Source organism: Panulirus ornatus, chromosome 9 (genome assembly GCF_036320965.1).
Source record: "Panulirus ornatus isolate Po-2019 chromosome 9, ASM3632096v1, whole genome shotgun sequence".
Classification (NCBI taxonomy): Eukaryota; Metazoa; Arthropoda; class Malacostraca; order Decapoda; family Palinuridae; genus Panulirus; species Panulirus ornatus.
Window position 1 is genome coordinate 2,834,485 of NC_092232.1, and position 26,832 is coordinate 2,861,316.

The following is a 26,832-nucleotide window of genomic DNA, read 5'->3' on the forward strand; positions in this document are numbered from 1 at the left end:
CATAGGGTGGGGGAGGGGGTGAAAATTCTGGGAGCCTGGAAGAATGTGTGGAAGTCGAGAACATTATCTCGGAAAGCAAAAATGGGTATGTTTGAAGGAATAGTGGTTCCTACAATGTTGTATGGTTGCGAGGCGTGGGCTATGGATAGAGTTGTGCGCAGGAGGATGGATGTGCTGGAAATGAGATGTTTAAGGACAATGTGTGGTGTGAGGTGGTTTGACTGAGTAAGGGTAAGAGAGATGTGTGGAAATAAAAAGAGCGTGGTTGAGAGAGCAGAAGAGGGTGTTTTGAAATGGTTTGGGCACATGGAGAGAATGAGTGAGGAAAGATTGACCAAGAGGATATATGTGTCGGAGGTGGAGGGAACGAGGAGAAGAGGGAGACCAAATTGGAGGTGGAAAGATGGAGTGAAAAAGATTTTGTGTGATCGGGGCCTGAACATGCAGGAGGGTGAAAGGAGGGCAAGGAATAGAGTGAATTGGATCGATGTGGTATACCGGGGTTGACGTGCTGTCAGTGGATTGAATCAGGGCATGTGAAGCGTCTGGGGTAAACCATGGAAAGCTGTGTAGGTATGTATATTTGCGTGTGTGGACGTATGTATATACATGTGTATGGGGGTGGGTTGGGCCATTTCTTTCGTCTGTTTCCTTGCGCTACCTCGCAAACGCGGGAAACAGCGGGAAAATATATATATATATATATATATATATATATATATATATATATATATATATATATATATATATATATATATTCACACTATTAGCGAGGTAGTGCCAAGAACAGAGGACTGAGCCTTTGAGAGAATATCCTCATTTGTGCCCCTTCTCTGTTCCTTCTTTTGGAAAATTAAAAACGAGAGGGGAGGACTTCCAGCCCTCTGTTCCCTTCCCTTTTTAGTCGCCTTCTACGACACGCAGGGAATACGTGGGAAGTACTCTTTCTCCCCTATACCCAAGGATACCCTATCCCCAGGGATAACATATATATATCTTTGCGGAAGATGAAAGACGGCAAGACAGCAGGTTTGGATGGTATTGCAGTGGAATTTATTAAAAAAGGGGGTGACTTATTGTTGACTGGTTGGTAAGGTTATTTATTGTATGTATGATTCATGGTGAGGTGCCTGAGGATTGGCGGAATGCTTGCATAGTGCTATTGTACAAAGGCAAAGGGGATAAGAGTGAGTGCTCAAACTTCAGAGGTACAAGTTTGTTGAGTATTCCTGGTAATTATATGGGAGGGTATTGATTGAGAGGGTGAAGGCATGTACAGAGCATCAGATTGGGGAAGAGCAGTGTGGTTTCAGAAGTGGTAGAGGATTTGTGGATCAGGTGTTTGCTTTGAAGAATGTATGTGAGAAATACTTAGAAAAGCAAATGGATTTGTATGTAGCATTTATGGATCTGGAGAAGGCATATGAAAGAGTACATAGAGATGCTCTGTGGAAGGTATTAAGAATATATGGTGTGGGAGGCAAGTTGTTAGAAGCAGTGAAAAGTTTTTATCGAGGATGTAAGGCATGTGTACGTGTAGGAAGAGAGGAAAGTGATTGGTTCTCAGTGAATATAGGTTTGCGGCAGGGGTGTGTGATGTCTCCATGGTTGTTTAATTTGTTTATGGATGGGGTTGTTAGGAAGGTGAATGCAAGAGTTGTGGAAAGAGGGGCAAGTATGCAGTCTGTTGTGGATGAGAGAGTTTGGGAAGTGAGTCAGTTGTTGTTCGCTGATGATGCAGCGCTGGTGGCTGATTCATGTGAGAAACTGCAGAAGCTGGTGACTGAGTTTGGTAAAGTGTGTGAAAGAAGAAAGTTAAGGGTAAATGTGAATAAGAGCAAGGTTATTAGGTACAGTAGGGTTTAGGGTCAAGTCAATTGGGAGGTAAGTTTGAATGGAGAAAAACTGGAGTAAGTGAAGTGTTTTAGATATCTGGGAGTGGATCTGGAAGCGGATGGAACCATGGAAGCGGAAGTGAATCATTGGGTGGGGGAGGGGGCGAAAATTCTGGGAGTCTTGAAGAATGTGTGGAAGTCGAGAACATTATCTCGGAAAGCATAAATGGGTATGTTTGAAGGAATAGTGGTTCCAACAATGTTGTATGGTTGCGAGGCGTAGGCTATGGACAGAGTTGTGCGGAGGAGGGTGGATGTTTTGGAAATGAGAAGTTTGAGGACAATATGTGGTGTGAGGTGGTTTGATCGAGTAAGTAATGAAAGGGTAAGAGAGATGTGTGGAAATAAAAAGAGTGTGGTTGAGAGAGCAGAAGAGGGTGTTTTGAAATGGTTTGGTCACATGGAGGGAATGAGTGAGGAAAGATTGACTAAGGGGATATATGTGTCAGAGGTGGAGGGACTAGAACTGGGAGACCCTAATTGGAGGTGGAAAGATGGAGTGAAAAAGATTTTGAGTGATCGGGACCTGAACATGCAGGAGGGTGAAAGGCGTGCAAGGAATAGAGGGAATTGGAACGATGTGGTATACCGGGGCGACGTGCTGTCAATGGATTGAACCAGGGCATGTGAAGCGTCTGGGGTAAACCATGGAAAGTTTTGTGGGGCCTGGATGTGGAAAGGGAGCTGTGGTTTCGGTGTATTACACATGACATCTAGAGACTGAGTGAGAACAAATGTGGCCTTTGTTGTCTTTTCCTAGGGCTACCTCGCACACATGAGGAGGAGGGTGTTGTTATTCCATGTGTCGCGAGGTGGCGATGGGAATGAATAAAGGCAGACAGTATGAGTTATGTACATGTGTATATATGTATATGTTTGTGTGTGTGTCTATATGTATACATTGAGATGTATAGGTATGTATATTTGCGTGTGTGGACGTGTATGTATATACATGTGTATGTGGGTGGGTTGGGCCATTCTCTCGTCTGTTTCCTTGCGCTACCTCGCTAACGCGGGAGACAGCGACAAAGGATAATAATAACAACAGTATATATATATATATATATATATATATATATATATATATATATATATATATATATATATATATCACATTTTATGAAGATGTAAATATGTATTGAAATTCTTGTTCGCAATGATTTATGTTCATCTCATTTTCAGTTGTTGAGGTCAAGGTAAGTCGTGACAGAACAAATGAATTTATAAGTAAGATCATACGAGGTTAACGTCAAGTGTAAATGGTGCTGTGAAAAGAAAATGATAAGGAAAACATTTACTAAGAAGATGCTAATAGATACCATGATAGCTGAGGCCATTTATTTATTACACAGATTACTTTATGATGAGACTATTACGTGTCATATGAGATATATGACGTGTGATTACTGGCAGTGTAACATAGACTTACTATGGTCAGCCACAATTCAACTTGAAATTTAGCCTACGTCATGCATATTGAAATCCATTTAAAGACTTGTAATAAATGCTTAAGGAACCTGCCTGTTAATGTGGCATCTTCTTTGCCCTCAGAACGGTAATAGAATGTGAGGCAACCAAAGGACTCAGATGATACAGAAGGAGTTTTCAGCGATGCAGTCCTGTGAGTAATGCCTCCACGTAATTCAAAAACATAACCTGAAAAAAGCGCAACTTTATTACTACCATTCTCAATAAATCCAGCCTGTTTACAGAATATAAATCCCCCCTACTCCCATCCCCACCCCTACCCTTAGAAAATAGACTATTAAAGTTTCATCTATCCAGAATGGACACAAAGTGAGAAACTATCATGTTAAAAGGACTGATCACAATAGGGCCTTTAGAAGCATTATAGCAATATTTATTCATCATATACCAATACCCTACATAATCTCATTACTCAGACGAAGGTCCAAGTTTTATGCACATGATGACCTCAGACAACTACAAAAATCTTATTTCAAAACATCTAAACTGGACCTGACCTTGATCCGTGGCAGTTGTATGATCAGCGGTGGCAGCTTGTACACGAACCCAGCCTTTGCCTGAGTCATCGTGAATACCACAGTCTCCCTCCTGTTCCATGGTACAGGTCACTGTATCGCTACCAAGGATGCCACTGTTTTCTGAAAGGTGAAACAAAAATAACTGAAAACTTCGTACAAGAAAAGGATCTATGAAGCAGTAAAACTTTCATGTCGTCAAACCTAAAATGTATACATACAATATGTTTCCATACCAATAATACGACATAGTTTTCATGCTGCACATGGAAAAAAAATCATTAGTTTTACACTGTTTTTGGTAAGAATGAAATTAAGAGCAGCTGAGGTGGGGGTTGATAGTGGGTAGAAAGATATTTTGATGATATGGAATATAAGAAATGGAAGTTGCGTAACACATATCGAAAACTATCATTTCATATTGAAATGATTAAAGATAACAATATGGATGATACAGTTTTGGTATGATATGATAAAGTGCAGGAGAGAGTTGTAGCAATGGTTAGTAGCTGATTTATTATTCTTCATGCATGTAAGTTGTGTGCCACAACCTTAGCTCTCACTCTCACACAAACTCTTAACTTTACCCGTAAGATATTCTAAGGCCATTTCTCCAGCTCACTCTTAAGCTTTGTTTCAGCCAGAATCAGAACACCCAGCATTCTCTCCCCACCATGGTCAAAAGATATATGAACAAAAAAGGGGCAAGAATTTTGTTTGCTCTTCACATTGCTTTTGTGCACTGCTTACTTGGTTTTGTTTCACCAGATATTATTACGCGCAAGTTTTTTCCTCATTTACCTTTCCTGTTCAACGTAATTCATACTGAGGTTTTCCTTTTTGTTTTTATTTTCAATATGTAAAATACGCACTCATCGATATCAAAATTCATTTGCCACTTTTTTTTAATCACTATTATTATTTTGCTTTGTCACTGTCTCCTGCGTTAGCGAGGTAGCGCAAGGAAACAGACGAAAGAAATGTTCCAACCCTCCCACATACACACGTATATACATACACGTCCACACACGCAAATCTACATACTTATACATCTCAATGTACACATATATATACACACACACAGACATATACATATATACACATGTACATAATTCATACTGTCTGGTTTTATTTATTCCCATCGCCACCTCGCCACACATGGAATAACAACCCCCTCCCCCTCATGTGCGCGAGGTAGCGCTAGGAAAAGACAACAAAGGCCACACTCGTTTACACTCAGTCTCTAGCTGTCATGTAATAATGCACCGAAACCAAAGCTCCCTTTCCACATCCAGGCCCCACACAACTTTCCATGGTTTACCCCAGACGCTTCACATGCCCTGGTTCAATCCATTGACAGCACGTCTACCCCGGTATACCACATCGTTCCAATTCACTCTATTCCTTGCACGCCTTTCACCCTCCTGCATGTTCAGGCCCCGATCACTCAAAATCTTTTTCACTCCATCGTTCCACCTCCAGTTTGGTCTCCCACTTCTCCTCGTTCCCTCCAACTCTGACATATATATCCTCTTGGTCAATCTTTCCTCACTCATTCTCTCCATGTGACCAAACAATTTCAAAACACCCTCTTCTGCTCTCTCAACCATACTCTTTTTATTTCCACACATCTCTCTTACCCTTACATTACTTACTCGATCAAACCACCGCACACCACATACTGTCCTCAAACATCTCATTTCCAGCACATCCACCCTCCTGCGCACAACTCTATCCATAGCCCACGCCTCGCAACCATACAACATTGTTGGAACCACTATTCCTTCAAACATACCCATTTTTGCTTTCCGAGATAATGTTCTCGACTTCCACACATTCTTCAAGGCTCCCAGAATTTTCACTCCCTCCCCACCCTATGATTCACTTCCGCTTCCATGGTTCCATCCGCTACCAGATCCACTTCCAGATATCTAAAACACTTTACTTCCAGTTTTTCTCCATTCAAACTTACCTCCCAATTGACTTGACCTTCCACCCTACTGTACCTAATAACCTTGCTCTTATTCACATTTACTCTTAACTTTCTTCTTTCACACACTTTACCATACTCAGTCACCAGCTTCTGCAGTTTCTCACATGAATCAGCCACCAGCGCTGTATCATCAGCGAACAACAACTGACTCACTTCCCAAGCTCTCTCATCCCCAACAGACTTCATGCTTGCCCCTCTTTCCAAAACTCTTGCATTCACCTCCCCAACAACCCCATCCATAAACAAATTAACACAACCATGGAGACATCACACACTCCTGCCGCAAACCTATATTCACTGAGAACCAATCACTTTCCTCTCTTCCTAGACGTACACATGCCTTACATCCTCGATAAAAACTTTTCACTGCTTCTAACAACTTGCCTCCCACACCATATATTCTTAATACTTTCCACAGAGCATCTCTATCAAATCTATCATATGCCTTTTCCAGATCCATAAATGCTACATACAAATCCATTTGCTTTTCTAAGTATTTCTCGCACACATTCTTCAAAGCAAACACCTGATCCACACATCCTCTACCACTTCTGAAACCACACTGTTCTTCCCCAATCTGATGCTCTGTACATGCTTTCACCCTCTCAATCAATACCCTCCCATATAATTTACCAGGAATACTCAGCAAACTTATACCTCTGTAATTTGAGCACTCACTCTTATCCCCTTTGCCTTTGTACAATGGCACTATGGACGCATTCCGCCAATCCTCAGGCACCTCACCATGAGTCATACATACATTAAATAACCTTACCAACCAGTCAACAATACAGTCACCCCCTTTTTTTAATGAATTCCACTGTAATACCAACCAAACCTGTTGCCTTGCCGGCTTTCATCTTCCGCAAAGCTTTTAGTACCTCTTCTCTGTTTACCAAATCATTTTCCCTGACCCTCTCACTTTGCACACCACCTCGACCAAAACACCCTATATCTGCCACTCTATCATTAAACACATTCAACAAACCTTCAAAATACTCACTCCATCTTCTTCTCACATCACCACTACTTGTTATCACCTTCCCATTTGCGCCCTTCACTGAAGTTCCCATTTGCTCCATTGTCTTACGTACTTTATTTACCTCCTTCCAGAACATCTTTTTATTCTCCTTAAAATTTAATGATACTCTCTCACCCCAACTCTCATTTGCCCTCTTTTTCACCTTACGCACCTTTCTCTTGACCTCCTGTCTCTTTCTTTTATACATCTCCCACTCATTTGCATTTTTTCCCTGCAAAAATCGTCAAAATGCCTCTCTCTTCTCTTTCACTAATAATCTTGCTTCTTCATCCCACCATTCACTACCCTTTCTAATCTGCCCACCTCCCAATCTTCTCATGCCACAAGCATCTTTTGCACAAGCCATCTCTGCTTCCGTAAATATGTCCCATTCCTCCCCCACTCCCCTTACCTCGTTTGTTCTCACCTTTTCCATTCTGTACTCAGTCTCTCCTGGTACTTCCTCACAAAAGTCTCCTTCCCAAGCTCACTTACTCTCACCAGTCTCTTCACCCAAACATTCTCTCCTCTTTTCTGAAAACCAATAGAAAGCTTCACCTTCGCCTCCGCAAGATAATGATCAGACATCCCTCCAGTTGCACCTCTCAGCACATTAACATCCAAAAGTCTCTCTTTCGCGCGCCTGTCAATTAACACGTAATCCAATAACGCTCTCTGGCCATCTCTCCTACTTACATACGTATACTTATATATATCTCGCTTTTTAAACCAGGTATTCCCAATCACCAGTCCTTTTTCAGCACATAAATCTACAAGCTCTTCACCATTTCCATTTACAACACTGAACACCCCATGAATACCAATTATTCCCTCCACTGCCACATTACTCACCTTTGCATTCAAATCACCCATCACTATAACCCGGTCTTGTGCATCAAAACCCATCTCTCTCCATCAACTTTCAGTTTTACCCATATTAATCGAGAATTTACTTTCTTACATTATATCACATACTCCCACAACTCCTGTTTCAGTAGTAGTGCTACTCCTTCCCTTGCTCTTGTCCTCTCTCTAACCCCTGACTTTACTCCCAAGACATTCCCAAACCACTCTTCCCCTTTACCCTTAAGTTTCGTTTCACTCAGAGCCAAAACATCCAGGTTCCTTTCCTCAAACATACTACCTATCTCTCCTTTTTTCACATCTTGGTTACATCCACACACATTTAGACACCCCAATCTGAGCCTACGAAGAGGATGAGCACTCCCCGCGTGACTCCTTCTGTTTCCCATTTTAGAAAGTTAGAATACAAGGAGGGGAGAATTCTGGCCCCCCGCTCCCGTCCCCTCTAGTCGCCTTTTACGACACGTGAGGAATGCGTGGGAAGTATTCTTTCTCCCCTATCCCCAGCGATAATATATATATATATATATATATATATATATATATATATATATATATATATATATATATATATATATATGAAAAATGTAAGAAATGATTCAGAAGCAAATGGGTTTGTATGTAGCATTTATGGATTTGGAGAAGGCATATGATAGAGTTGATAGAGATGCTCTGTGGAAGGTACTAAGAATATATGGTGTGGGAGGCAAGTTGTTAGAAGCAGTGAAAAGTTTTTATCGAGGATGTAAGGCATGTGTACGTGTAGGAAGAGAGGAAAGTGATTGGTTCTCATTGAATGTAGGTTTGCGGCAGGGGTGTGTGATGTCTCTATGGTTGTTTAATTTGTCTATGGATGGGGTTGTTAGGTAGGTGAATGCAAGAGTTTTGGAAAGAGGGCCAAGTATGAGGTCTGTTGTGGATGAGAGAGCTTGGGAAGTGAGTCAGTTGTTGTTCGCTGATGATCCAGCGCTGGTGGCTGATTCATGCGAGAAACTGCAGAAGCTGGTGACTGAGTTTGGTAAAGTGTGTGAAGGAAGAATGTTAAGAGTAAATGTGAATAAGAGCAAGGTTATTAGGTACAGTAGGGTTGAGGGTCAAGTCAACTGGGAGGTAAGTTTGAATGGAGAAAAACTGGAGGAAGTAAAGTGTTTTAGATATCTGGAAGTGGGTCTGGCAGCGGATGTAACCATGGAAGCGGAAGTGAATCACAGTGTGGGGGAGGGGGCGAAAATCCTGGGAGCCTTGAAGAATGTGTGGAAGTCGATATGTGGTGTGAGGTGGTTTGTGGTGTGAGGTGGTTTGATCGAGTAAGTAAGGTGAGGGTAAGAGAGATGTGTGGAAATAAAAAGAGCGTGGTTGAGAGAGCAGAAGAGGATGTTTTGAAGTGGTTTGGGCACATGGAGAGAATGAGTGAGGAAAGATTGACCAAGAGGATATATGTGTCAGAAGTGGAGGGAACGAGGAGAAGTGGGAGACCAAATTGGAGGTGGAAAGATGGAGTGAAAAAGATTTTGAGTGATCGGGGCCTGAACATGCAGGAGGGTGAAAGGCGGGCAAGGAATAGAGTGAATTGGATCGATGTGGTATACCGGGGTTGACGTGCTGTCAATGGATTGAATCAGGGCATGTGAAGCGTCTGGGGTAAACCATGGAAAGTTCTGTGGGCCTGGATGTGGAAAGGGAGCTGTGGTTTCGGGCATTATTACATGACAGCTAGAGACTGAGTGTGAACGAATGGGGCCTTTGTTGTCTTTTCCTTGCGCTTCCTCGCACGCATGAGGGGGGAGGGGGATGTTATTCCATGTGTGGCGAGGTGGCGATGGGAATGAATAAAGGCAGTGTGAATTGTGTGCATGTGTATATATGTATGTATCTGTGTGTGTATATATATGTGTACATTGAGATGTATGGGTATGTATATTTGCGTGTGTGGACGTGTATGTATATACATGTGTATGGAGGTGGGTTGGGCCATTTCTTTCGTCTGTTTCCTTGCGCTACCTCGCAAACGCGGGAGACAGCGACAAAGCAAAATATACATACATATATATATATATATATATATATATATATATATATATATATATATATATATCTTTTTTTTTTTTTCATACTATTCGCTATTTCCCGCGATAGCGAGGTAGCGTTAAGAACAGAGGACTGGGCCTTTGAGGGAATATCCTCACCTGGCGCTCTTCTCTGTTCCTTCTTTTGGAAAAAAAAAGAAAAAAAAAAAAGAGAGGGGAGGATTTCCAGCCCCCCGCTCCCTTCCCTTTTAGTCGCCTTCTACGACACGCAGGGAATACATGGGAAGTATTCTTTCTCCCCTATCCCCAGGGAATATATATATATATATATATATATATATATATATATATATATATATATATATATATATATATATATATATATATATATATATATATATATATTCCTACGAGTCCACGTGGAAAATGAAACACGATAAGTTCCCAAGTGCACTTTCGTGTGATAATCATATCATCAGAGGAGACACAAGAGAGAAATGTTACAGTCAGTTGATATACAACGAAGAGACGTAGCTAGGACGCCATTTGGTAAACATGCGATTGTCCAAGACAGACAACGAGCGTATCATAAACATATGTGGGAAAGAAGGTGAATTGTTTACAAATTTTATCAATAAGAAATTTATCCAATTTGTATAGACCTTAACTAATATTAAGGCTATATTTCTTTGTGTATTCAACATCAGATGATTCATTGATATTTCTCGTGGTACTGGAGTTAGAGTTGAAAACTGAGATGGCATTACTCACGTCAGTACAATGATCATAGTTTTTAACGTGATTAAAAAAGGCATTTCATTCTTGTCCTGTTCTTATACTATAGCTATGTTACTTAAGTCAAACAGGAAGATCCTTACCAGTCTGCTCATCATAAAACTTTCAATTTCTACATGGCACTTTAGAGATGCACCCAGAAGAATTTTCTGGTTAGTTCCTAATTATGATATTCTTTATAGTATCATTATTATTGCTGGAGGCAACATTTACATTAAAGGATATAAGCAACATGGGAAGTAAAGTAGAATTACTATCAAAAGGGAGAACTAAAAGATTCTTGGTGTCAATGGGAGGTTCAATCTCAACTCTATAATATGATTTCTTTGCTAACTTAAGGGATTTATCAATGAAAGATCTTGGGTACTTTGACTTAGATCCAATAGAATATATCTCTCAAACTCATTATCAATATACTCTAGACTACTAATATGTAATGCCCAAGGAACACAGATTGAAATGATGATAATTAAACTGTCATGTTGAGATGAGTAATAATGAATATATGAACATACATTGGTAGGTTTTCTGTATATGCTAAACTTAAACTTGTTTCCTTGCCAATGGATCTTGCAATCTAAAAATGGTAACATACCATTATTTTCATTTTCTACGCTAAATTTGGTGGAAGGTACTAAATTGTTAAGTAAGGGGAGAAATGTTTGTAAATTTTCATTTGCTGTCAAACACAAAGAACATCATCTACATACCTAAACCAAATTGCTCCAGAAGGTAAGATATCCTTTAGTAATCTTGTTTCAAAAAATTCCATATAAAAATTACTTAGTACAGATGAAAGTAATCTTTATATGGAAATCTTTTTAAACAGAATTACTAAAGGATATATTTCCTTCTAATGTAATTTGATTTTGGTATGTAGATGATGTTCTTTGTGTCTGAAGAACAAATGAACATTTACAAATATTTCTCCCCTTACATAACAATTTAGTACTTTCTGTCAAATTAACTGTAGAAAATGAAAATAATGGTATGTTATCATCCTTAAATTGCATGATTCATAGGCAAGGAAACAAGTTTAAGTTTAGCATATACAGAAAACCTACCAATGTATGCTCATATATCCATTATTACTCATCATGACAGAGTTAAATTATCATCATTTCAAACTATGTTCCCTATAGCATCATGTTTTTGCAGTCCAGCGTTTATTGATGATGAGTTTGCGAAGATATATTCTATTGGATCTAAGTTAAAGTATCCTAGATCTTTCATTAATAAATCCCTTAAGTTAGCAAAGAAATCATTTTATAGAGATGAGCCCAAACCTCCCATTGACACCAAGAATCTTTTAGTTCTCCCTTTTGATAGTAATTTTACTTTACTTCCCATGTTGCTTAAATCCTTTAATATGAATGTTGCCTTCAGCAATAATGATACTATAAAAAATACCATAATTAGAAACTCACCTGAAAAATCTCCTGGGTGCATCTATAAAGTGCCATGTAGAAATTTTGATAAGTTTTATGATGAGCAGACTGTTAAGGATCTTTCTGTTTGACTTAAGCAACATAAATATAGTACAAGAACAGGACAAGAATGAAATGCCTTGTTTAATCACGTTAGAAACTATGGTCATTGTATTGACGGGAGCAATGCCATCTCAGTTATTAACTCTAAGTCTAGTACCACGAGAAATATCAATGAATAATCTGTTATCAAATACACAAAGAATTATAGCCTTAATATGAGTGAAGGTTTATACAAATTGGATAACTTTATTGATGATAAAATTTGTAAACAATTCACCTTCTTGTCCACATAATATGTTTAGTATACGCTCGTTGTCTGTCTTGGACAACCGCATGTTTACCAAATGGTGTCCTAGCTACGTCTCTTCGTTGTATATCAACTGACTGTAATATATCTCTCTTGTGTTTCCTCTGATGATGTGATTATTACACGAAAGTGCACTTGGAAACTTATCGTGTTTCATTTTCCCCATGTACTCATAGGAATATACTTGATCACGCGCAGAAAAACTGTGATCCTTTCCAATATATATGTATATACATACATACATACACGAACATAGTGCATAGAAACGCACACCTTAATAGAACATACAAACCTCCAACAGCCAGGATCAAACCCGGGACCCCTGTGCAAGAGGCGGGAATGCTAACCGCTAGGCTATGGGCCCATAACCTAGCGGTTAGCATTCCTACCTCTTGCACAGGGGTCCCGGGTCTGATCCTGGCTGTTGGGAGTTTGTATGATATATATATATATATATATATATATATATATATATATATATATATATATATATATATATATATATATATATATATATATTTTTTTTTTTTTTTTTTATACTTTGTCGCTGTCTCCCGCGTTTGCGAGGTAGCGCAAGGAAACAGACGAAAGAAATGGCCCAACCCCCCCCCATACACATGTATATACATATGTCCACACACGCAAATATACATACCTACACAGCTTTCCATGGTTTACCCCAGACGCTTCACATGCCTTGATTCAATCCACTGACAGCACGTCAGCCCCGGTATACCACATCGCTCCAATTCACTCTATTCCTTGCCCTCCTTTCACCCTCCTGCATGTTCAGGCCACGATCACACAAAATCTTTTTCACTCCATCTTTCCACCTCCAATTTGGTCTCCCTCTTCTCCTTGTTCCCTCCACCTCCGACACATATATCCTCTTGGTCAATCTTTCCTCACTCATCCTCTCCATGTGCCCAAACCACTTCAAAACACCCTCTTCTGCTCTCTCAACCACGCTCTTTTTATTTCCACACATCTCTCTTACCCTTACGTTACTCACTCGATCAAACCACCTCACACCACACATTGTCCTCAAACATCTCATTTCCAGCACATCCATCCTCCTGCGCACAACTCTATCCATAGCCCACGCCTCGCAACCATACAACATTGTTGGAACCACTATTCCTTCAAACATACCCATTTTTGCTTTCCGAGATAATGTTCTCGACTTCCACACATTTTTCAAGGCCCCCAGAATTTTCGCCCCCTCCCCCACCCTATGATCCACTTCCGCTTCCATGGTTCCATCCGCTGCCAGATCCACTCCCAGATATCTAAAACACTTCACTTCCTCCAGTTTTTCTCCATTCAAACTCACCTCCCAATTGACTTGACCCTCAACCCTACTGTACCTAATAACCTTGCTCTTATTCACATTTACTCTTAACTTTCTTCTTCCACACACTTTACCAAACTCAGTCACCAGCTTCTGCAGTTTCACACATGAATCAGCCACCAGCGCTGTATCATCAGCGAACAACAACTGACTCACTTCCCAAGCTCTCTCATCCCCAACAGACTTCATACTTGCCCCTCTTTCCAAGACTCTTGCATTTACCTCCCTAACAACCCCATCCATAAACAAATTAAACAACCATGGAGACATCACACACCCCTGCCGCAAACCTACATTCACTGAGAACCAATCACTTTCCTCTCTTCCTACACGTACACATGCCTTACATCCTCGATAAAAACTTTTCACTGCTTCTAACAACTTGCCCCCACACCATATATTCTTAATACCTTCCACAGAGCATCTCTATCAACTCTATCATATGCCTTCTCCAGATCCATAAATGCTACATACAAATCCATTTGCTTTTCTAAGTATTTCTCACATACATTCTTCAAAGCAAACACCTGATCCACACATCCTCTACCACTTCTGAAACCACACTGCTCTTCCCCAATCTGATGCTCTGTACATGCCTTCACCCTCTCAATCAATACCCTCCCATATAATTTACCAGGAATACTCAACAAACTTATACCTCTGTAATTTGAGCACTCACTCTTATCCCCTTTGCCTTTGTACAATGGCACTATGCACGCATTCCGCCAATCCTCAGGCACCTCACCATGAGTCATACATACATTAAATAACCTTACCAACCAGTCAACAATACAGTCACCCCCTTTTTTAATAAATTCCACTGCAATACCATCCAAACCTGCTGCCTTGCCGGCTTTCATCTTCCGCAAAGCTTTTACTACCTCTTCTCTGTTTACCAAATCATTTTCCCCAACCCTCTCACTTTGCACACCACCTCGACCCAAACACCCTATATCTGCCACTCTGTCATCAGACACATTCAACAAACCTTCAAAATACTCATTCCATCTCCTTCTCACATCACCACTACTTGTTATCACCTCCCCATTTACGCCCTTCACTGAAGTTCCCATTTGCTCCCTTGTCTTACGCACCCTATTTACCTCCTTCCAGAACATCTTTTTATTCTCCCTAAAATTTACTGATAGTCTCTCACCCCAACTCTCATTTGCCCTTTTTTTCACCTCTTGCACCTTTCTCTTGACCTCCTGTCTCTTTCTTTTATACTTCTCCCACTCAACCCCGGTATACCACATCGCTCCAATTCACTCTATTCCTTGCCCTCCTTTCACCCTCCTGCATGTTCAAGCCCCGATCACACAAAATCTTTTTTACTCCATCTTTCCACCTCCAATTTGGTCTCCCTCTTCTCCTCGTTCCCTCCACCTCCGACACATATATCCTCTTGGTCAATCTTTCCTCACTCATTCTCTCCATGTGCCCAAACCATTTCAAAACACCCTCTTCTGCTCTCTCAACCACGCTCTTTTTATTTCCACACATCTCTCTTACCCTTACGTTACTCACTCGATCAAACCACCTCACACCACACATTGTCCTCAAACATCTCATTTCCAGCACCTCCATCCTCCTGCGCACAAATCTATCCATAGCCCACGCCTCGCAACCATACAACATTGTTGGAACCACTATTCCTTCAAACATACCCATTTTAGCTTTCCAAGGCTCCCAGAATTTTCGCCCCCTCCCCCACCCTATGATCCACTTCCGCTTCCATGGTTCCATCCGCTGCCAGATCCACTCCCAGATATCTAAAACACTTCACTTCCTCCAGTTTTTCTCCATTCAAACTCACCTCCCAATTGACTTGACCCTCAACCCTACTGTACCTAATAACCTTGCTCTTATTCACATTTACTCTTAACTTTCTTCTTTCACACACTTTACCAAACTCAGTCACCAGCTTCTGCAGTTTCTCACATGAATCAGCCACCAGCGCTGTATCATCAGCGAACAACAAGTGACTCACTTCCCAAGCTCTCTCATCCCCAACGAATATATATATTCGTCATTTCCTGTGTCAGCAAGGTATCATTAAGAGGACTGAGCCTCAGAGGGAAAATTCTCACTTGGCCTGCATCTCTGCTCCTTCTTTTGGACAAGTATAACAGGAAGGGAGGATTTCTAGCATTCCGCTCGCACCCCTTTTAGTCGCCTCCTACTACACGCAGGGAATACGTGGGAAGCATTCTTTCTCCCCTATCCTCAAGATTGGAAAGTTTCGTGGGGCCTGGATGTGGAAAGGAAACTGTGGTTTCGGTGCATTATACATGGCAGCTAGAGACTGAGAGTGAACGAATGTGGCCTTCGTTGTTTTTTCCTAGCGCTACCTCGTGCGCTTGCGTGGGGAGGGGGTTGTCATCTCATGTGCGGCGGGGTGGCGACAGGAATGTATACAGGCCGCAAGTATGAATTATGTACATGTGTTTATATGTATATGTCTGTGTATGTATATATATACATACGTTGAAATGTATAGGTATGTATATGTGCGTGTGTGGACGTGTATGTATATACATGTGTATGTGGGTGGGTTGGGCCATTCTTTCGTCTATTTCCTTGCGCTACCTCGCAAACGCGGGAAACAGCGACAAAGTGAGAGCAAGTGAGCTTGGGAATGAGACGTGTGAGGAAGTACCAAGAGAGACTGAGTACAGAATGGAAAAAGGTAAGAACAAAGGACGTAAGGGGAGTGTGGGAGGAATGGGATGTATTTAGGGTAGCAGTGATGGCTTGCATGAGAAGCGCGGGAGGTGAACAGATTAGAAAGGGTAGCGAGTGGTGGAATGAAGAAGTAAGATTATTAGTGAAAAAGAAGAGAGAGGTATTTGGACGATTTTTGCAGGGAAAAAATGCAAATGATTGGGAGATGTATAAAAGAAAGAGGCTGGACGTCAAGAGAAAGGAGAAAGAGGTGAAAAGGAGGGCAAATGAGAGTGGGGGGTGAAACAGTATCATTAAATTTTAGGGATGATAAAAAGATGTTTTGGAAGGAGGTAAATAAAGAGCGTAAGACAAGGGAACAAATGAGAACATCGGTGAAGGGGGATAAGGGGGAGGTGATAACAAGTAGTGGTGATGTGAGAAGGAGATGGAGTGAGTATATTGAAGGTCTGTTGAATGTGTTTGATGATAGAGTGGCAGATATGGTGTCTTTTGGTCGAGGTGGTTTGCAAAGTGAGAGGGTGAGGGAGAATTATATGGTAAAAAGAGAGGAGGTAGTAAAAGCTTTGCGGAAGATGAAAGCCGGCAAGGCAGCGGGTTTCGATGGAATTGCAGTGGAATTTATTAAAAAAGAGGGTGACTGTGATGTTGATTGGTTGGAAAGGTTATTTAATGTATGCATGTCTCATGTTGAGGTGCCTGAGGATAGGCGGAATGCTTGCATAGTGCCATTGTACAAAGGCAAAGGGGATAAAGATGAGTGCTTAAATTACAGAAGTATAAGTTTGTTGAGTATTCCTGGGAAATTATATGGGAGGGGATTGATTGAGAGAGCGAAGGCATGTACAGAGCATGAGATTCGGGAAGAGCAGTGTGGCTTCGGAAGAGGTACAAGATGTGTGGATCAGGTGTTTGCTTTGAAGAATGTATGTGAGAAAAACTTAGAAAAGCAAATGGATTTGTATGTAGGATTTATGGATGAGGAGAAGGCATATGATAAGAGTTGATAGAGATGCTCTGTGGAAAGTATTAAGAATATATGGTGTGGGAGGCAAGTTGTTGGAAGCATTGAAAAGTTTTTATCGAGGATTTAAGGCTTGTGTACGTGTAGGAAGAGAGGAAAGTGATTGGTTCTCAGCGAATGTTGGCTTGCGGCAGGGGTGCGTGATGTCTCCATGGTTGTTTAATTTGTTTATGGATGGGGTTGTTGGGGAGGTGAATGCAAGAGTTTTGGAGAGGGGGGGCAAGTATGCAGTCTGTTGTGGATGAGAGGGCTTGGGAAGTGAGTCAGTTATTATTCGCTGATTATACAGCGCTTGTGGCTGATTCGTGTGAGAAACTGCAGAAGCTGGTGACTGAGTTTGGTAAAGTGTGTGAAAGAAGAAAGCTAAGAGTAAATGTGAATAAGAGCAAGGTTATTAGGTACAGTAGGGTTGAGGGACAGGTCAATTGGGAGGTAAGTTGGAATGGGAAAAAACTGGAGGAAAAACCAAGGACAATATGTGGTGTGAGGCGGTTTGATCGAGTAAGTAATGGAAGGGTAATAGAGATGTGTGGTAATGAAAGTAGTGTGGTTGAGAGAGCAGAAGTGGGTGTTTTAAAATGGCTTGGTCACATGGAGAAAATGAGTGAGAAAAGATTGACAAAGAGGATATATGTGTCAGAGGTGGAGGGAACGAGGAGAAGTGGGACACCAAATTGGAGGTGGAAGCATAGAGTGAAAAAGATTTTGAGTGATCGGGGCCTGATCATGCAGGAGTGTGAAAGGCGTCAAAGGAATAGAGTTAATTGGAACGATGTGGTATACCGGGGTCGACGTGCTGTCCTGGATTGAACCAGGGCATGTGAAGCGTCTAAGGTAAACCATGGAAAGGTTTGTGGCGCCTGGATGTGGAAAGGTAACTGTAGTTTCGGTGCATTATGCATGACAGCTAGAGACTGTGTGTGAACTAATGTGACCTTCGTTGTCTTTTCCTAGTCATACCTCGCGCACATGCAGGGGGAGGGGGTTGTCATTTCATGTGTGGCGGGGTGGCGACGGGAAAGAATAAGAGCAGACAGTATGAATTATGTACATGTATATATATGTATATGTCTGTGTTTGTATATATATGTATATGTTGAGATGTATAGGTATGTATATGTGCGTGTGTGGACGTGTATGTATATACATGTGTATGTGGGTGGGTTGGGCCATTCTTTCGTCTGTTTCCTTGCGCTACCTCGCTAACGCGGGAGCCAGCTTCAAAGTATAATAAATATGAATGATATATATATATATATATATATATATATATATATATATATATATATATATAAATGGCTCGTGGGTAAGAAAAACGTGTGGAAATAAAAAGAGTGTGGCTGAAAGAGTAGAAGAGGGTGTTTTGAAATGGTTTGGTCACATGGAGAGAATGAGTGAGGAAAGATTGACCAAGAGGATATATGTGTCAGAGGTGGAGGGAACGAGGAGAAGTGGGAGACCAAGTTGGAGGTGGAAAGATGGAGTGAAAAAGATTTTGAGTGATCGGGGCCTGAACATGCAGGAGGGTGAAAGGCGTGCAAGGAATAGAGTTAATTGGAACGATGTGGTATTCCGGGGTCGACGTGCTGTCAATGGATTGAACTAGGGCATGTGAAGCGTCTGGGGTAAACCATGGAAAGTTCTGTGGGGCCTGGATGTGGAAAGGGAGCTGTGGTTTCGGTGTATTATCACATGACAGCTAGAGACTGAGTGTGAACGAATGGGGCCTTTGGTGTCTTTTCCTAGCGCTACCTCGTACACATGAGGGGGGAGGGGGTTGTTATTCCATGTGTGGCGAGGTGGCGATGGGAATGAATAAAGGCAGACAGTATGAATTATGTACATGTGTATATATGTATATGTCTCTGTGTGTGTATATATATGTATACATTGAGATGTATAGGTATGAATATTTGCGTGTGTGGACGTGTATGTATATACATGTATATGTGGGTGGGTTGGGCCGCTCTTTCGTCTGCTTCCTTGCGCTACCTCGCTAACGCGGGAGACAGCGACAAAACAAAATATATATATATATATATATATATATATATATATATATATATATATATATATATATATATATATATATATATATATATATATATGTGTACGTGTAGGAAGAGAGGAAAGTGATTGGTTCTCAGTGAATGTAGGTTTGCGGCAGGGGTGTGTGATGTCTCCATAGTTGTTTAATTTGTTTATGGATGGGGTTGTTAGGGAGGTAAATGCAAGAGTTTTGGAAAGAGGGGCAAGTATGAAGTCTGTTGGGGATGAGAGAGCTTGGGAAGTGAGTCAGTTGTTGTTCGCTGATGATACAGCGCTGGTGGCGGATTCATGTGAGAAACTGCAGAAGCTGGTGACGGAGTTTGGTAAAGTGTGTGGAAGAAGAAAGTTAAGAGTAAATGTCAATAAGAGCAAGGTTATTAGGTACAGCAGGGTTGAGGGTCAAGTCAATTGGGAGGTGAGTTTGAATGGTGAGAGGCTGGAGGAAGTGAAGTGTTTTAGATATCTGGGAGTGGATCTGTCAGCGGATGGAACCATGGAAGCGGAAGTGGATCATAGGGTGGGGGAGGGGGCGAAAATTTTGGGAGCCTTGAAAAATGTGTGGAAGTCGAGAACATTATCCCGGAAAGCAAAAATGGGTATGTTTGAAGGAATAGTAGTTCCAACAATGTTGTATGGTTGCGAGGCGTGGGCTATGGATAGAGTTGTGCGTAGGAGGATGGATGTGCTGGAAATGAGATGTTTGAGGACAATGTGTGGTGTGAGGTGGTTTGATCGAGTAAGTAACGTAAGGGTAAGAGAGATGTGTGGAAATAAAAAGAGCGTGGTTGAGAGAGCAGAAGAGGGTGTTTTGAAATGGTTTGGGCACATGGAGAGAATGAGTGAGGAAAGATTGACCAAGAGGATATATGTGTCGGAGGTGGAGGGAACGAGGAGAAGAGGGAGACCAAATTGGAGGTGGAAAGATGGAGTGAAAAGGATTTTGTGTGATCGGGGCCTGAACATGCAGGAGGGTGAAAGGAGGGCAAGGAATAGAGTGAATTGGAGCGATGTGGTATACAGGGGTTGACGTGCTGTCAGTGGATTGAATCAAGGCATGTGAAGCGTCTGGGGTAAACCATGGAAAGCTGTGTAGGTATGTATATTTGCGTGTGTGGACGTGTGTATGTACATGTGTATGGGGGGGGTTGGGCCATTTCTTTCGTCTGTTTCCTTGCGCTACCTCGCAAACGCGGGAGACAGCGACAAAGTATAAAAAAAAAAAAAAAAAAAAAAATATATATATATATATATATATATATATATATATATATATATATATATATTGTTTAAATAATCATATCTTAAGAGTATTATGCACCTGGACAGGTAGTTGGAGTGAAGAGTATGTCATCGACAGCGAGGTTAGCGAGGGCATCATCAGTCTGAGTGCCACGTATTTCGACAATGAAGGTGGTGGAGCTGCTGATACCAATGAAGGCTTCTTGCCAACCAGACGTCTGCCGGAAGGTAGGTGAGCAGGTTAGTCATCAGTCCAGCAACATAATCAATGTGCTGATGAAAAGATTATAGACAACAAAATACGGTACACTTACACTATTTGGCAAATATGAAACAACGAAAAGTAAGGTAGTAGAAAATAGTCATGACAGATCTTAGGTTGGGAAGGGGGGGAGGGTTCATGAGAATTCTTCTATAAAAACACTATTGAGGTAAATATCAAGTGTTGACACTTATGGTGTGTATGATAACGAGAGACCTGCTGGTGAGAGAAGGTTAAGTCCAACGATGGTGGAGAGAATCTTTTAAAGAAGTAATGAACGGTAGAACAGAGTTAAGACGTGACTGACATTATCGTCACAGGATAAAAAGTTAATCAAATAGATGGAGTAAAACAGACTACATACCAAATAGTGCATCAGGAGAGAGATGAGACCCTTGACCAATGATAACCCAAGAAGTTTGAGTGGAGTGGTGACAGACATGGAGGAAAAAGGAAGCTAAACGTTAGCTGAATCGATAAAGAATTTGTGTTTGATAATGACTATGGCACCACGGGCAGAGAGGCAAGAAGCAAAAATTGAACACCATAATCACAATGGCAAGAATTACTGCAGACATCTGGTAGAATGTGAGGTAGTATTGTGAGTGTATGAAAATTGTGTGGTAAGGTTTTGTGTGGGTATAGACATTGTGGTAGGATTGTGGGTGTTCAAAAAAGATTAAAGAATCTTTACTTAGTGAGGATTGTGATGAACTCGGATAGTACATACACCATCTTTTTTTTTAAGTAGATTTCTAAAAGTTCAACACATGGAGAGTTAGTACAGCACAGCAGATGTGGCACATAACTGAGTAATGCAAACAGTTTCAGTAAAATAAATAGTAACTGCATAAAAGTAGAAGGAAGAAAACCGAGAGTAAATGTGAATAAGAGCAAGGGTATTAGGTACAGTAGGGCTGAAAGACAAGTCAATTGGGAGGTAAGTTTGAATGGAGAAAAACTGGAGGAAGTGAAGTGTTTTAGATATCTGGGAGTGGATTTGGCAGCGGATTCAACCATGGAAGCGGAAGTGAGTCACAGGGTGGGGGAGGGGAGGAAAGTTCTGGATGCGTTGAAGAATGTGTGGAAGGCGAGAGCAAAGATGGAAAGATGGGTATGTTCGAAGGAATAGTTATTTCAACAATGTTATATGGTTGTAAGGCATGGGCTATAGATAGAGTTGTGCGTAGGAGGGTGGATGTGTTAGAAATGAGATGTTTGAGGACAATATGTGGTGTGAGGTGGTTTGATCGAGTAAGTAATGAAAGGGTAAGAGAGATGTGTGGCAATAAAAAGAGTGTGTATGAGAGAGCAGAAGAGGGTGTATTAAAATGGTTAGGTCACATGGAGATAATGAGTGAGGAAAAATTAAGAGGATATATGTGTCAGAGGTGAAGGAAACGAGAAATGGGAGACCAAACTGGAGGTGGAAGGATGGAGTGAAAAAGATTTTGAGTGATCGGGGCCTGAACATAAAGTAGGGTGAAAGGCGTGCAAGGAATAGAGTAAATTGGAACGATGTGGCATACCGGGGTAGACTTGCTGTCAATTGATTAAACCAGGGCATGTGAAGCGCCTGGGGTAAACCATGGAAAGTTTTGTGAGGCCTGGATGTGAAAAAGGAGCTGTGGTTTCGGTGTATTACACATGACATCTAGAGACTGAGTGAGAACAAATGTGGCCTTTGTTGTCTTTTCCTAGCACTACCTAGCTCGCGTTGGGGGTACGGGGGTGTCATTTAATGTGTGATGGGGTGGCGGCGAGAATGGATGAAGGCAGTATGTATGAATATGTACATATGTATACATGTATATATTTGTGTATGTATATGTATGTATACGCTGAAATGTATAGGTATGTATATGTTCGTGTGGGCGCGTTTATGTATATACATGTGCATGTGTTGGGCCATTCTTTCGTCTGTTTCCTTGCGCTAACGCGGGAGACAGCGTCAAAGCATAATGAATAGATAAATAACATATATATATATATATATATATATATATATATATATATATATATATATATATATATATATATATATATATATATATACATATATATATATATATATATATATATATGGCGATGGGAATGAATGAAGGCAGACAGTATGAATTATGTACATGTGTATATATGTATATGTCTTTGTGTGTATATATATATATATATGTATACGTTGAGATGTATAGGTATGTATATTTGCATGTGTGGACGTGTATGTATATAATTGTATATGTGGGTGGGTTGGGCCATTCTTTCGTGTTTCCTTGCGCTACCTCGCTAACGCGGGAGACAGCGGGAAAGTGAAAATATATATATATATATATATATATATATATATATATATATATATATATATATATATATATATATAAATTGTTTCTTACATTTCTCATATGTATATATATGTATGTGTGTGTGTGTGTATATGTGCGTATGTATTTGTATGTGTGTGTATGTGTATATGTATATATATATGTATATTATCCCTGGGGATATGGATGAAAGAATACTTCCCACGTATTCCTCGCGTGTCGTAGAAAGCGACTAGAGGGGACGGGAGCGGGGGGGCCAGAAATCCTCCCCTCCTTGTATTAACTTTCTAAAATGGGAAACAGAAGAAGGAGTCACGCGGGGAGTGCTCATCCTCCTCGAAGGCTCAGAGTGGGGTGCCTAAATGTGTGTGGATGTAACCAAGATGTGAAAAAAGGAGAGATAGGTAGTATGTTTGAGGAAAGGAACCTGGATGTTTTGGCTCTGAGTGAAACGAAGCTCAAGGGTAAAGGGGAAGAGTGGTTTGGGAATGTCTGGGGAGTAAAGTCAGGGGTTAGTGAGAGGACAAGAGCAAGGGAAGGAGTAGCAATACTCCTGAAACAGGAGTTGTGGGAGTATGTGATAGAGTGTAAGAAAGTAAATTCTCGATTAATATGGGTAAAACTGAAAGTTGATGGAGAGAGGTGGGTGATTATTGGTGCATATGCACCTGGGCATGAGAAGAAAGATCATGAGAGGCAAGTGTTTTGGGAGCAGCTGAATGAGTGTGTTAGCGGTTTTGATGCACGAGACCGGGTCATAGTGATGGGTGATTTGAATGCAAAGGTGAGTAATGTGGCAGTTGAGGGAATAATTGGTATACATGGGGTGTTCAGTGATGTAAATGGAAATGGTGAAGAGCTTGTAGATTTATGTGCTGAAAAAGGACTGATGATTGGGAATACCTGGTTTAAAAAGCGAGATATACATAAGTATACTTATGTAAGTAGGAGAGATGGCCAGAGAGCGTTATTGGATTACGTGTTAATTGACAGGCGTGCGAAAGAGAGACTTTTGGATGTTAATGTGCTGAGAGATGTAACTGGAGGGATGTCTGATCATTATCTTGTGGAGGCTAAGGTGAAGATTTGTATGGGTTTTCAGAAAAGAAGAGTGAATGTTGGGGTGAAGAGGGTGGTGAGAGTAAGTGAGCTTGAGAAGGAGACCTGTGTGAGGAAGTACCAGGAGAGACTGAGTACAGAATGGAAAAAGGTGAGAACAATGGAAGTAAGGGGAGTGGGGGAGGAATGGGATGTATTTAGGGAATCAGTGATGGATTGCGCAAAGGATGCTTGTGGCATGAGAAGAGTGGGAGGTGGGTTGATTAGAAAGGGTAGTGAGTGGTGGGATGAAGAAGTAAGAGTATTAGTGAAAGAGAAGAGAGAGGCATTTGGACGATTTTTGCAGGGAAAAAATGCAATTGAGTGGGAGATGTATAAAAGAAAGAGACAGGAGGTCAAGAGAAAGGTGCAAGAGGTGAAAAAAAGGGCAAATGAGAGTTGGGGTGAGAGAGTATCATTAAATTTTAGGGAGAATAAAAAGATGTTCTGGAAGGAGGTAAATAGGGTGCGTAAGACAAGGGAGCAAATGGGAACTTCGGTGAAGGGCGCAAGTGGGGAGGTGATAACAAGTAGTGGTGATGTGAGAAGGAGATGGAGTGAGTATTTTGAAGGTTTGTTGAATGTGTTTGATGATAGAGTGGCAGATATAGGGCGTTTTGGTCGAGGTGGTGTGCAAAGTGAGAGGGTTAGGGAAAATGATTTGGTAAACAGAGAAGAGGTAGTGAAAGCTTTGCGGAAGATGAAAGCCGGCAAGGCAGCAGGTTTGGATGGTATTGCAGTGGAATTTATTAAAAAAGGGGGTGACTGTATTGTTGACTGGTTGGTAAGGTTATTTAATGTATGTATGACTCATGGTGAGGTGCCTGAGGATTGGCGGAATGCGTGCATAGTGCCATTGTACAAAGGCAAAGGGGATAAGAGTGAGTGCTCAAATTACAGAGGTATAAGTTTGTTGAGTATTCCTGGTAAATTATATGGGAGGGTATTGATTGAGAGGGTGAAGGCATGTACAGAGCATCAGATTGGGGAAGAGCAGTGTGGTTTCAGAAGTGGTAGAGGATGTGTGGATCAGGTGTTTGCTTTGAAGAATGTATGTGAGAAATACTTAAAAAAGCAAATGGATTTGTATGTAGCATTTATGGATCTGGAGAAGGCATATGATAGAGTTGATAGAGATACTCTGTGGAAGGTATTAAGAATATATGGTGTGGGAGGAAAGTTGTTAGAAGCAGTGAAAAGTTTTTATCGAGGATGTAAGGCATGTGTACGTGTAGGAAGAGAGGAAAGTGATTGGTTCTCAGTGAATGTAGGTTTGCGGCAGGGGTGTGTGATGTCTCCATGGTTGTTTAATTTGTTTATGGATGGGGTTGTTAGGGAGGTAAATGCAAGAGTTTTGGAAAGAGGGGCAAGTATGAAGTCTGTTGGGGATGAGAGAGCTTGGGAAGTGAGTCAGTTGTTGTTCGCTGATGATACAGCGCTGGTGGCTGATTCATGTGAGAAACTGCAGAAGCTGGTGACTGAGTTTGGAAAAGTGAGTGGAAGAAGAAAGTTAAGAGTAAATGTGAATAAGAGCAAGGTTATTAGGTACAGTAGGGTTGAGGGTCAAGTCAATTGGGAGGTGAGTTTGAATGGAGAAAAACTGGAGGAAGTGAAGTGTTTTAGATATCTGGGAGTGGATCTGGCAGCGGATGGAACCATGGAAGCGCAAGTGGTTCATAGGGTGGGGGAGGGGGCGAAAATCCTGGGGGCCTTGAAGAATGTGTGGAAGTCGAGAACGTTATCTCGGAAAGCAAAAATGGGTATGTTTGAAGGAATAGTGGTTCCCACAATGTTGTATGGTTGCGAGGCGTGGGCTATGGATAGAGTTGTGCGCAGGAGGATGGATGTGCTGGAAATGAGATGTTTGAGGACAATGTGTGGTGTGAGGTGGTTTGATCGAGTGAGTAACGTAAGGGTAAGAGAGATGTGTGGAAATAAAAAGAGCGTGGTTGAGAGAGCAGAAGAGGGTGTTTTGAAGTGGTTTGGGCACATGGAGAGGATGAGTGAGGAAAGATTGACCAAGAGGTTATATGTGTCGGAGGTGGAGGGAACAAGGAGAGGAAGGAGACCAAATTGGAGGTGGAAAGATGGAGTGAAAAAGATTTTGTGTGATCGGGGCCTGAACATGCAGGAGGGTGAAAGGAGGGCAAGGAATAGAGTGAATTGGATCGATGTGGTATACCGGGGTTGACGTGCTGTCAGTGGATTGAAGCAGGGCATGTGAAGCGTCTGGGGTAAACCATGGAAAGCTGTGTAGGTATGTATATTTGCGTGTGTGGACGTATGTATATACATGTGTATGGGGGGGGGGGGGTTGGGCCATTTCTTTCGTCTGTTTCCTTGCGGTACCTCGCAAACGCGGGAGACAGCGACAAAGTATAATAAATAAATAAATGAATAAATATAAAATA

General features: G+C 41.3%; 1 protein-coding gene across 1 annotated transcript in view; it reads right to left on the bottom strand.

Moving 5' to 3' along the window:
* Positions 1 to 26,832, bottom strand: part of LOC139750161 (MAM and LDL-receptor class A domain-containing protein 1-like) — a 212,290-nt gene that overhangs the window by 39,364 nt on the left and 146,094 nt on the right. The window contains exons 50-52 of the mRNA XM_071664505.1: positions 20,823 to 20,961; positions 3,881 to 4,021; positions 3,417 to 3,551 (exon numbers count right to left, since the gene is read on the bottom strand). Coding sequence (XP_071520606.1) covers positions 3,417 to 3,551; positions 3,881 to 4,021; positions 20,823 to 20,961 — 415 coding nt within the window. The remainder of the gene's footprint in view (positions 1 to 3,416; positions 3,552 to 3,880; positions 4,022 to 20,822; positions 20,962 to 26,832) is intronic.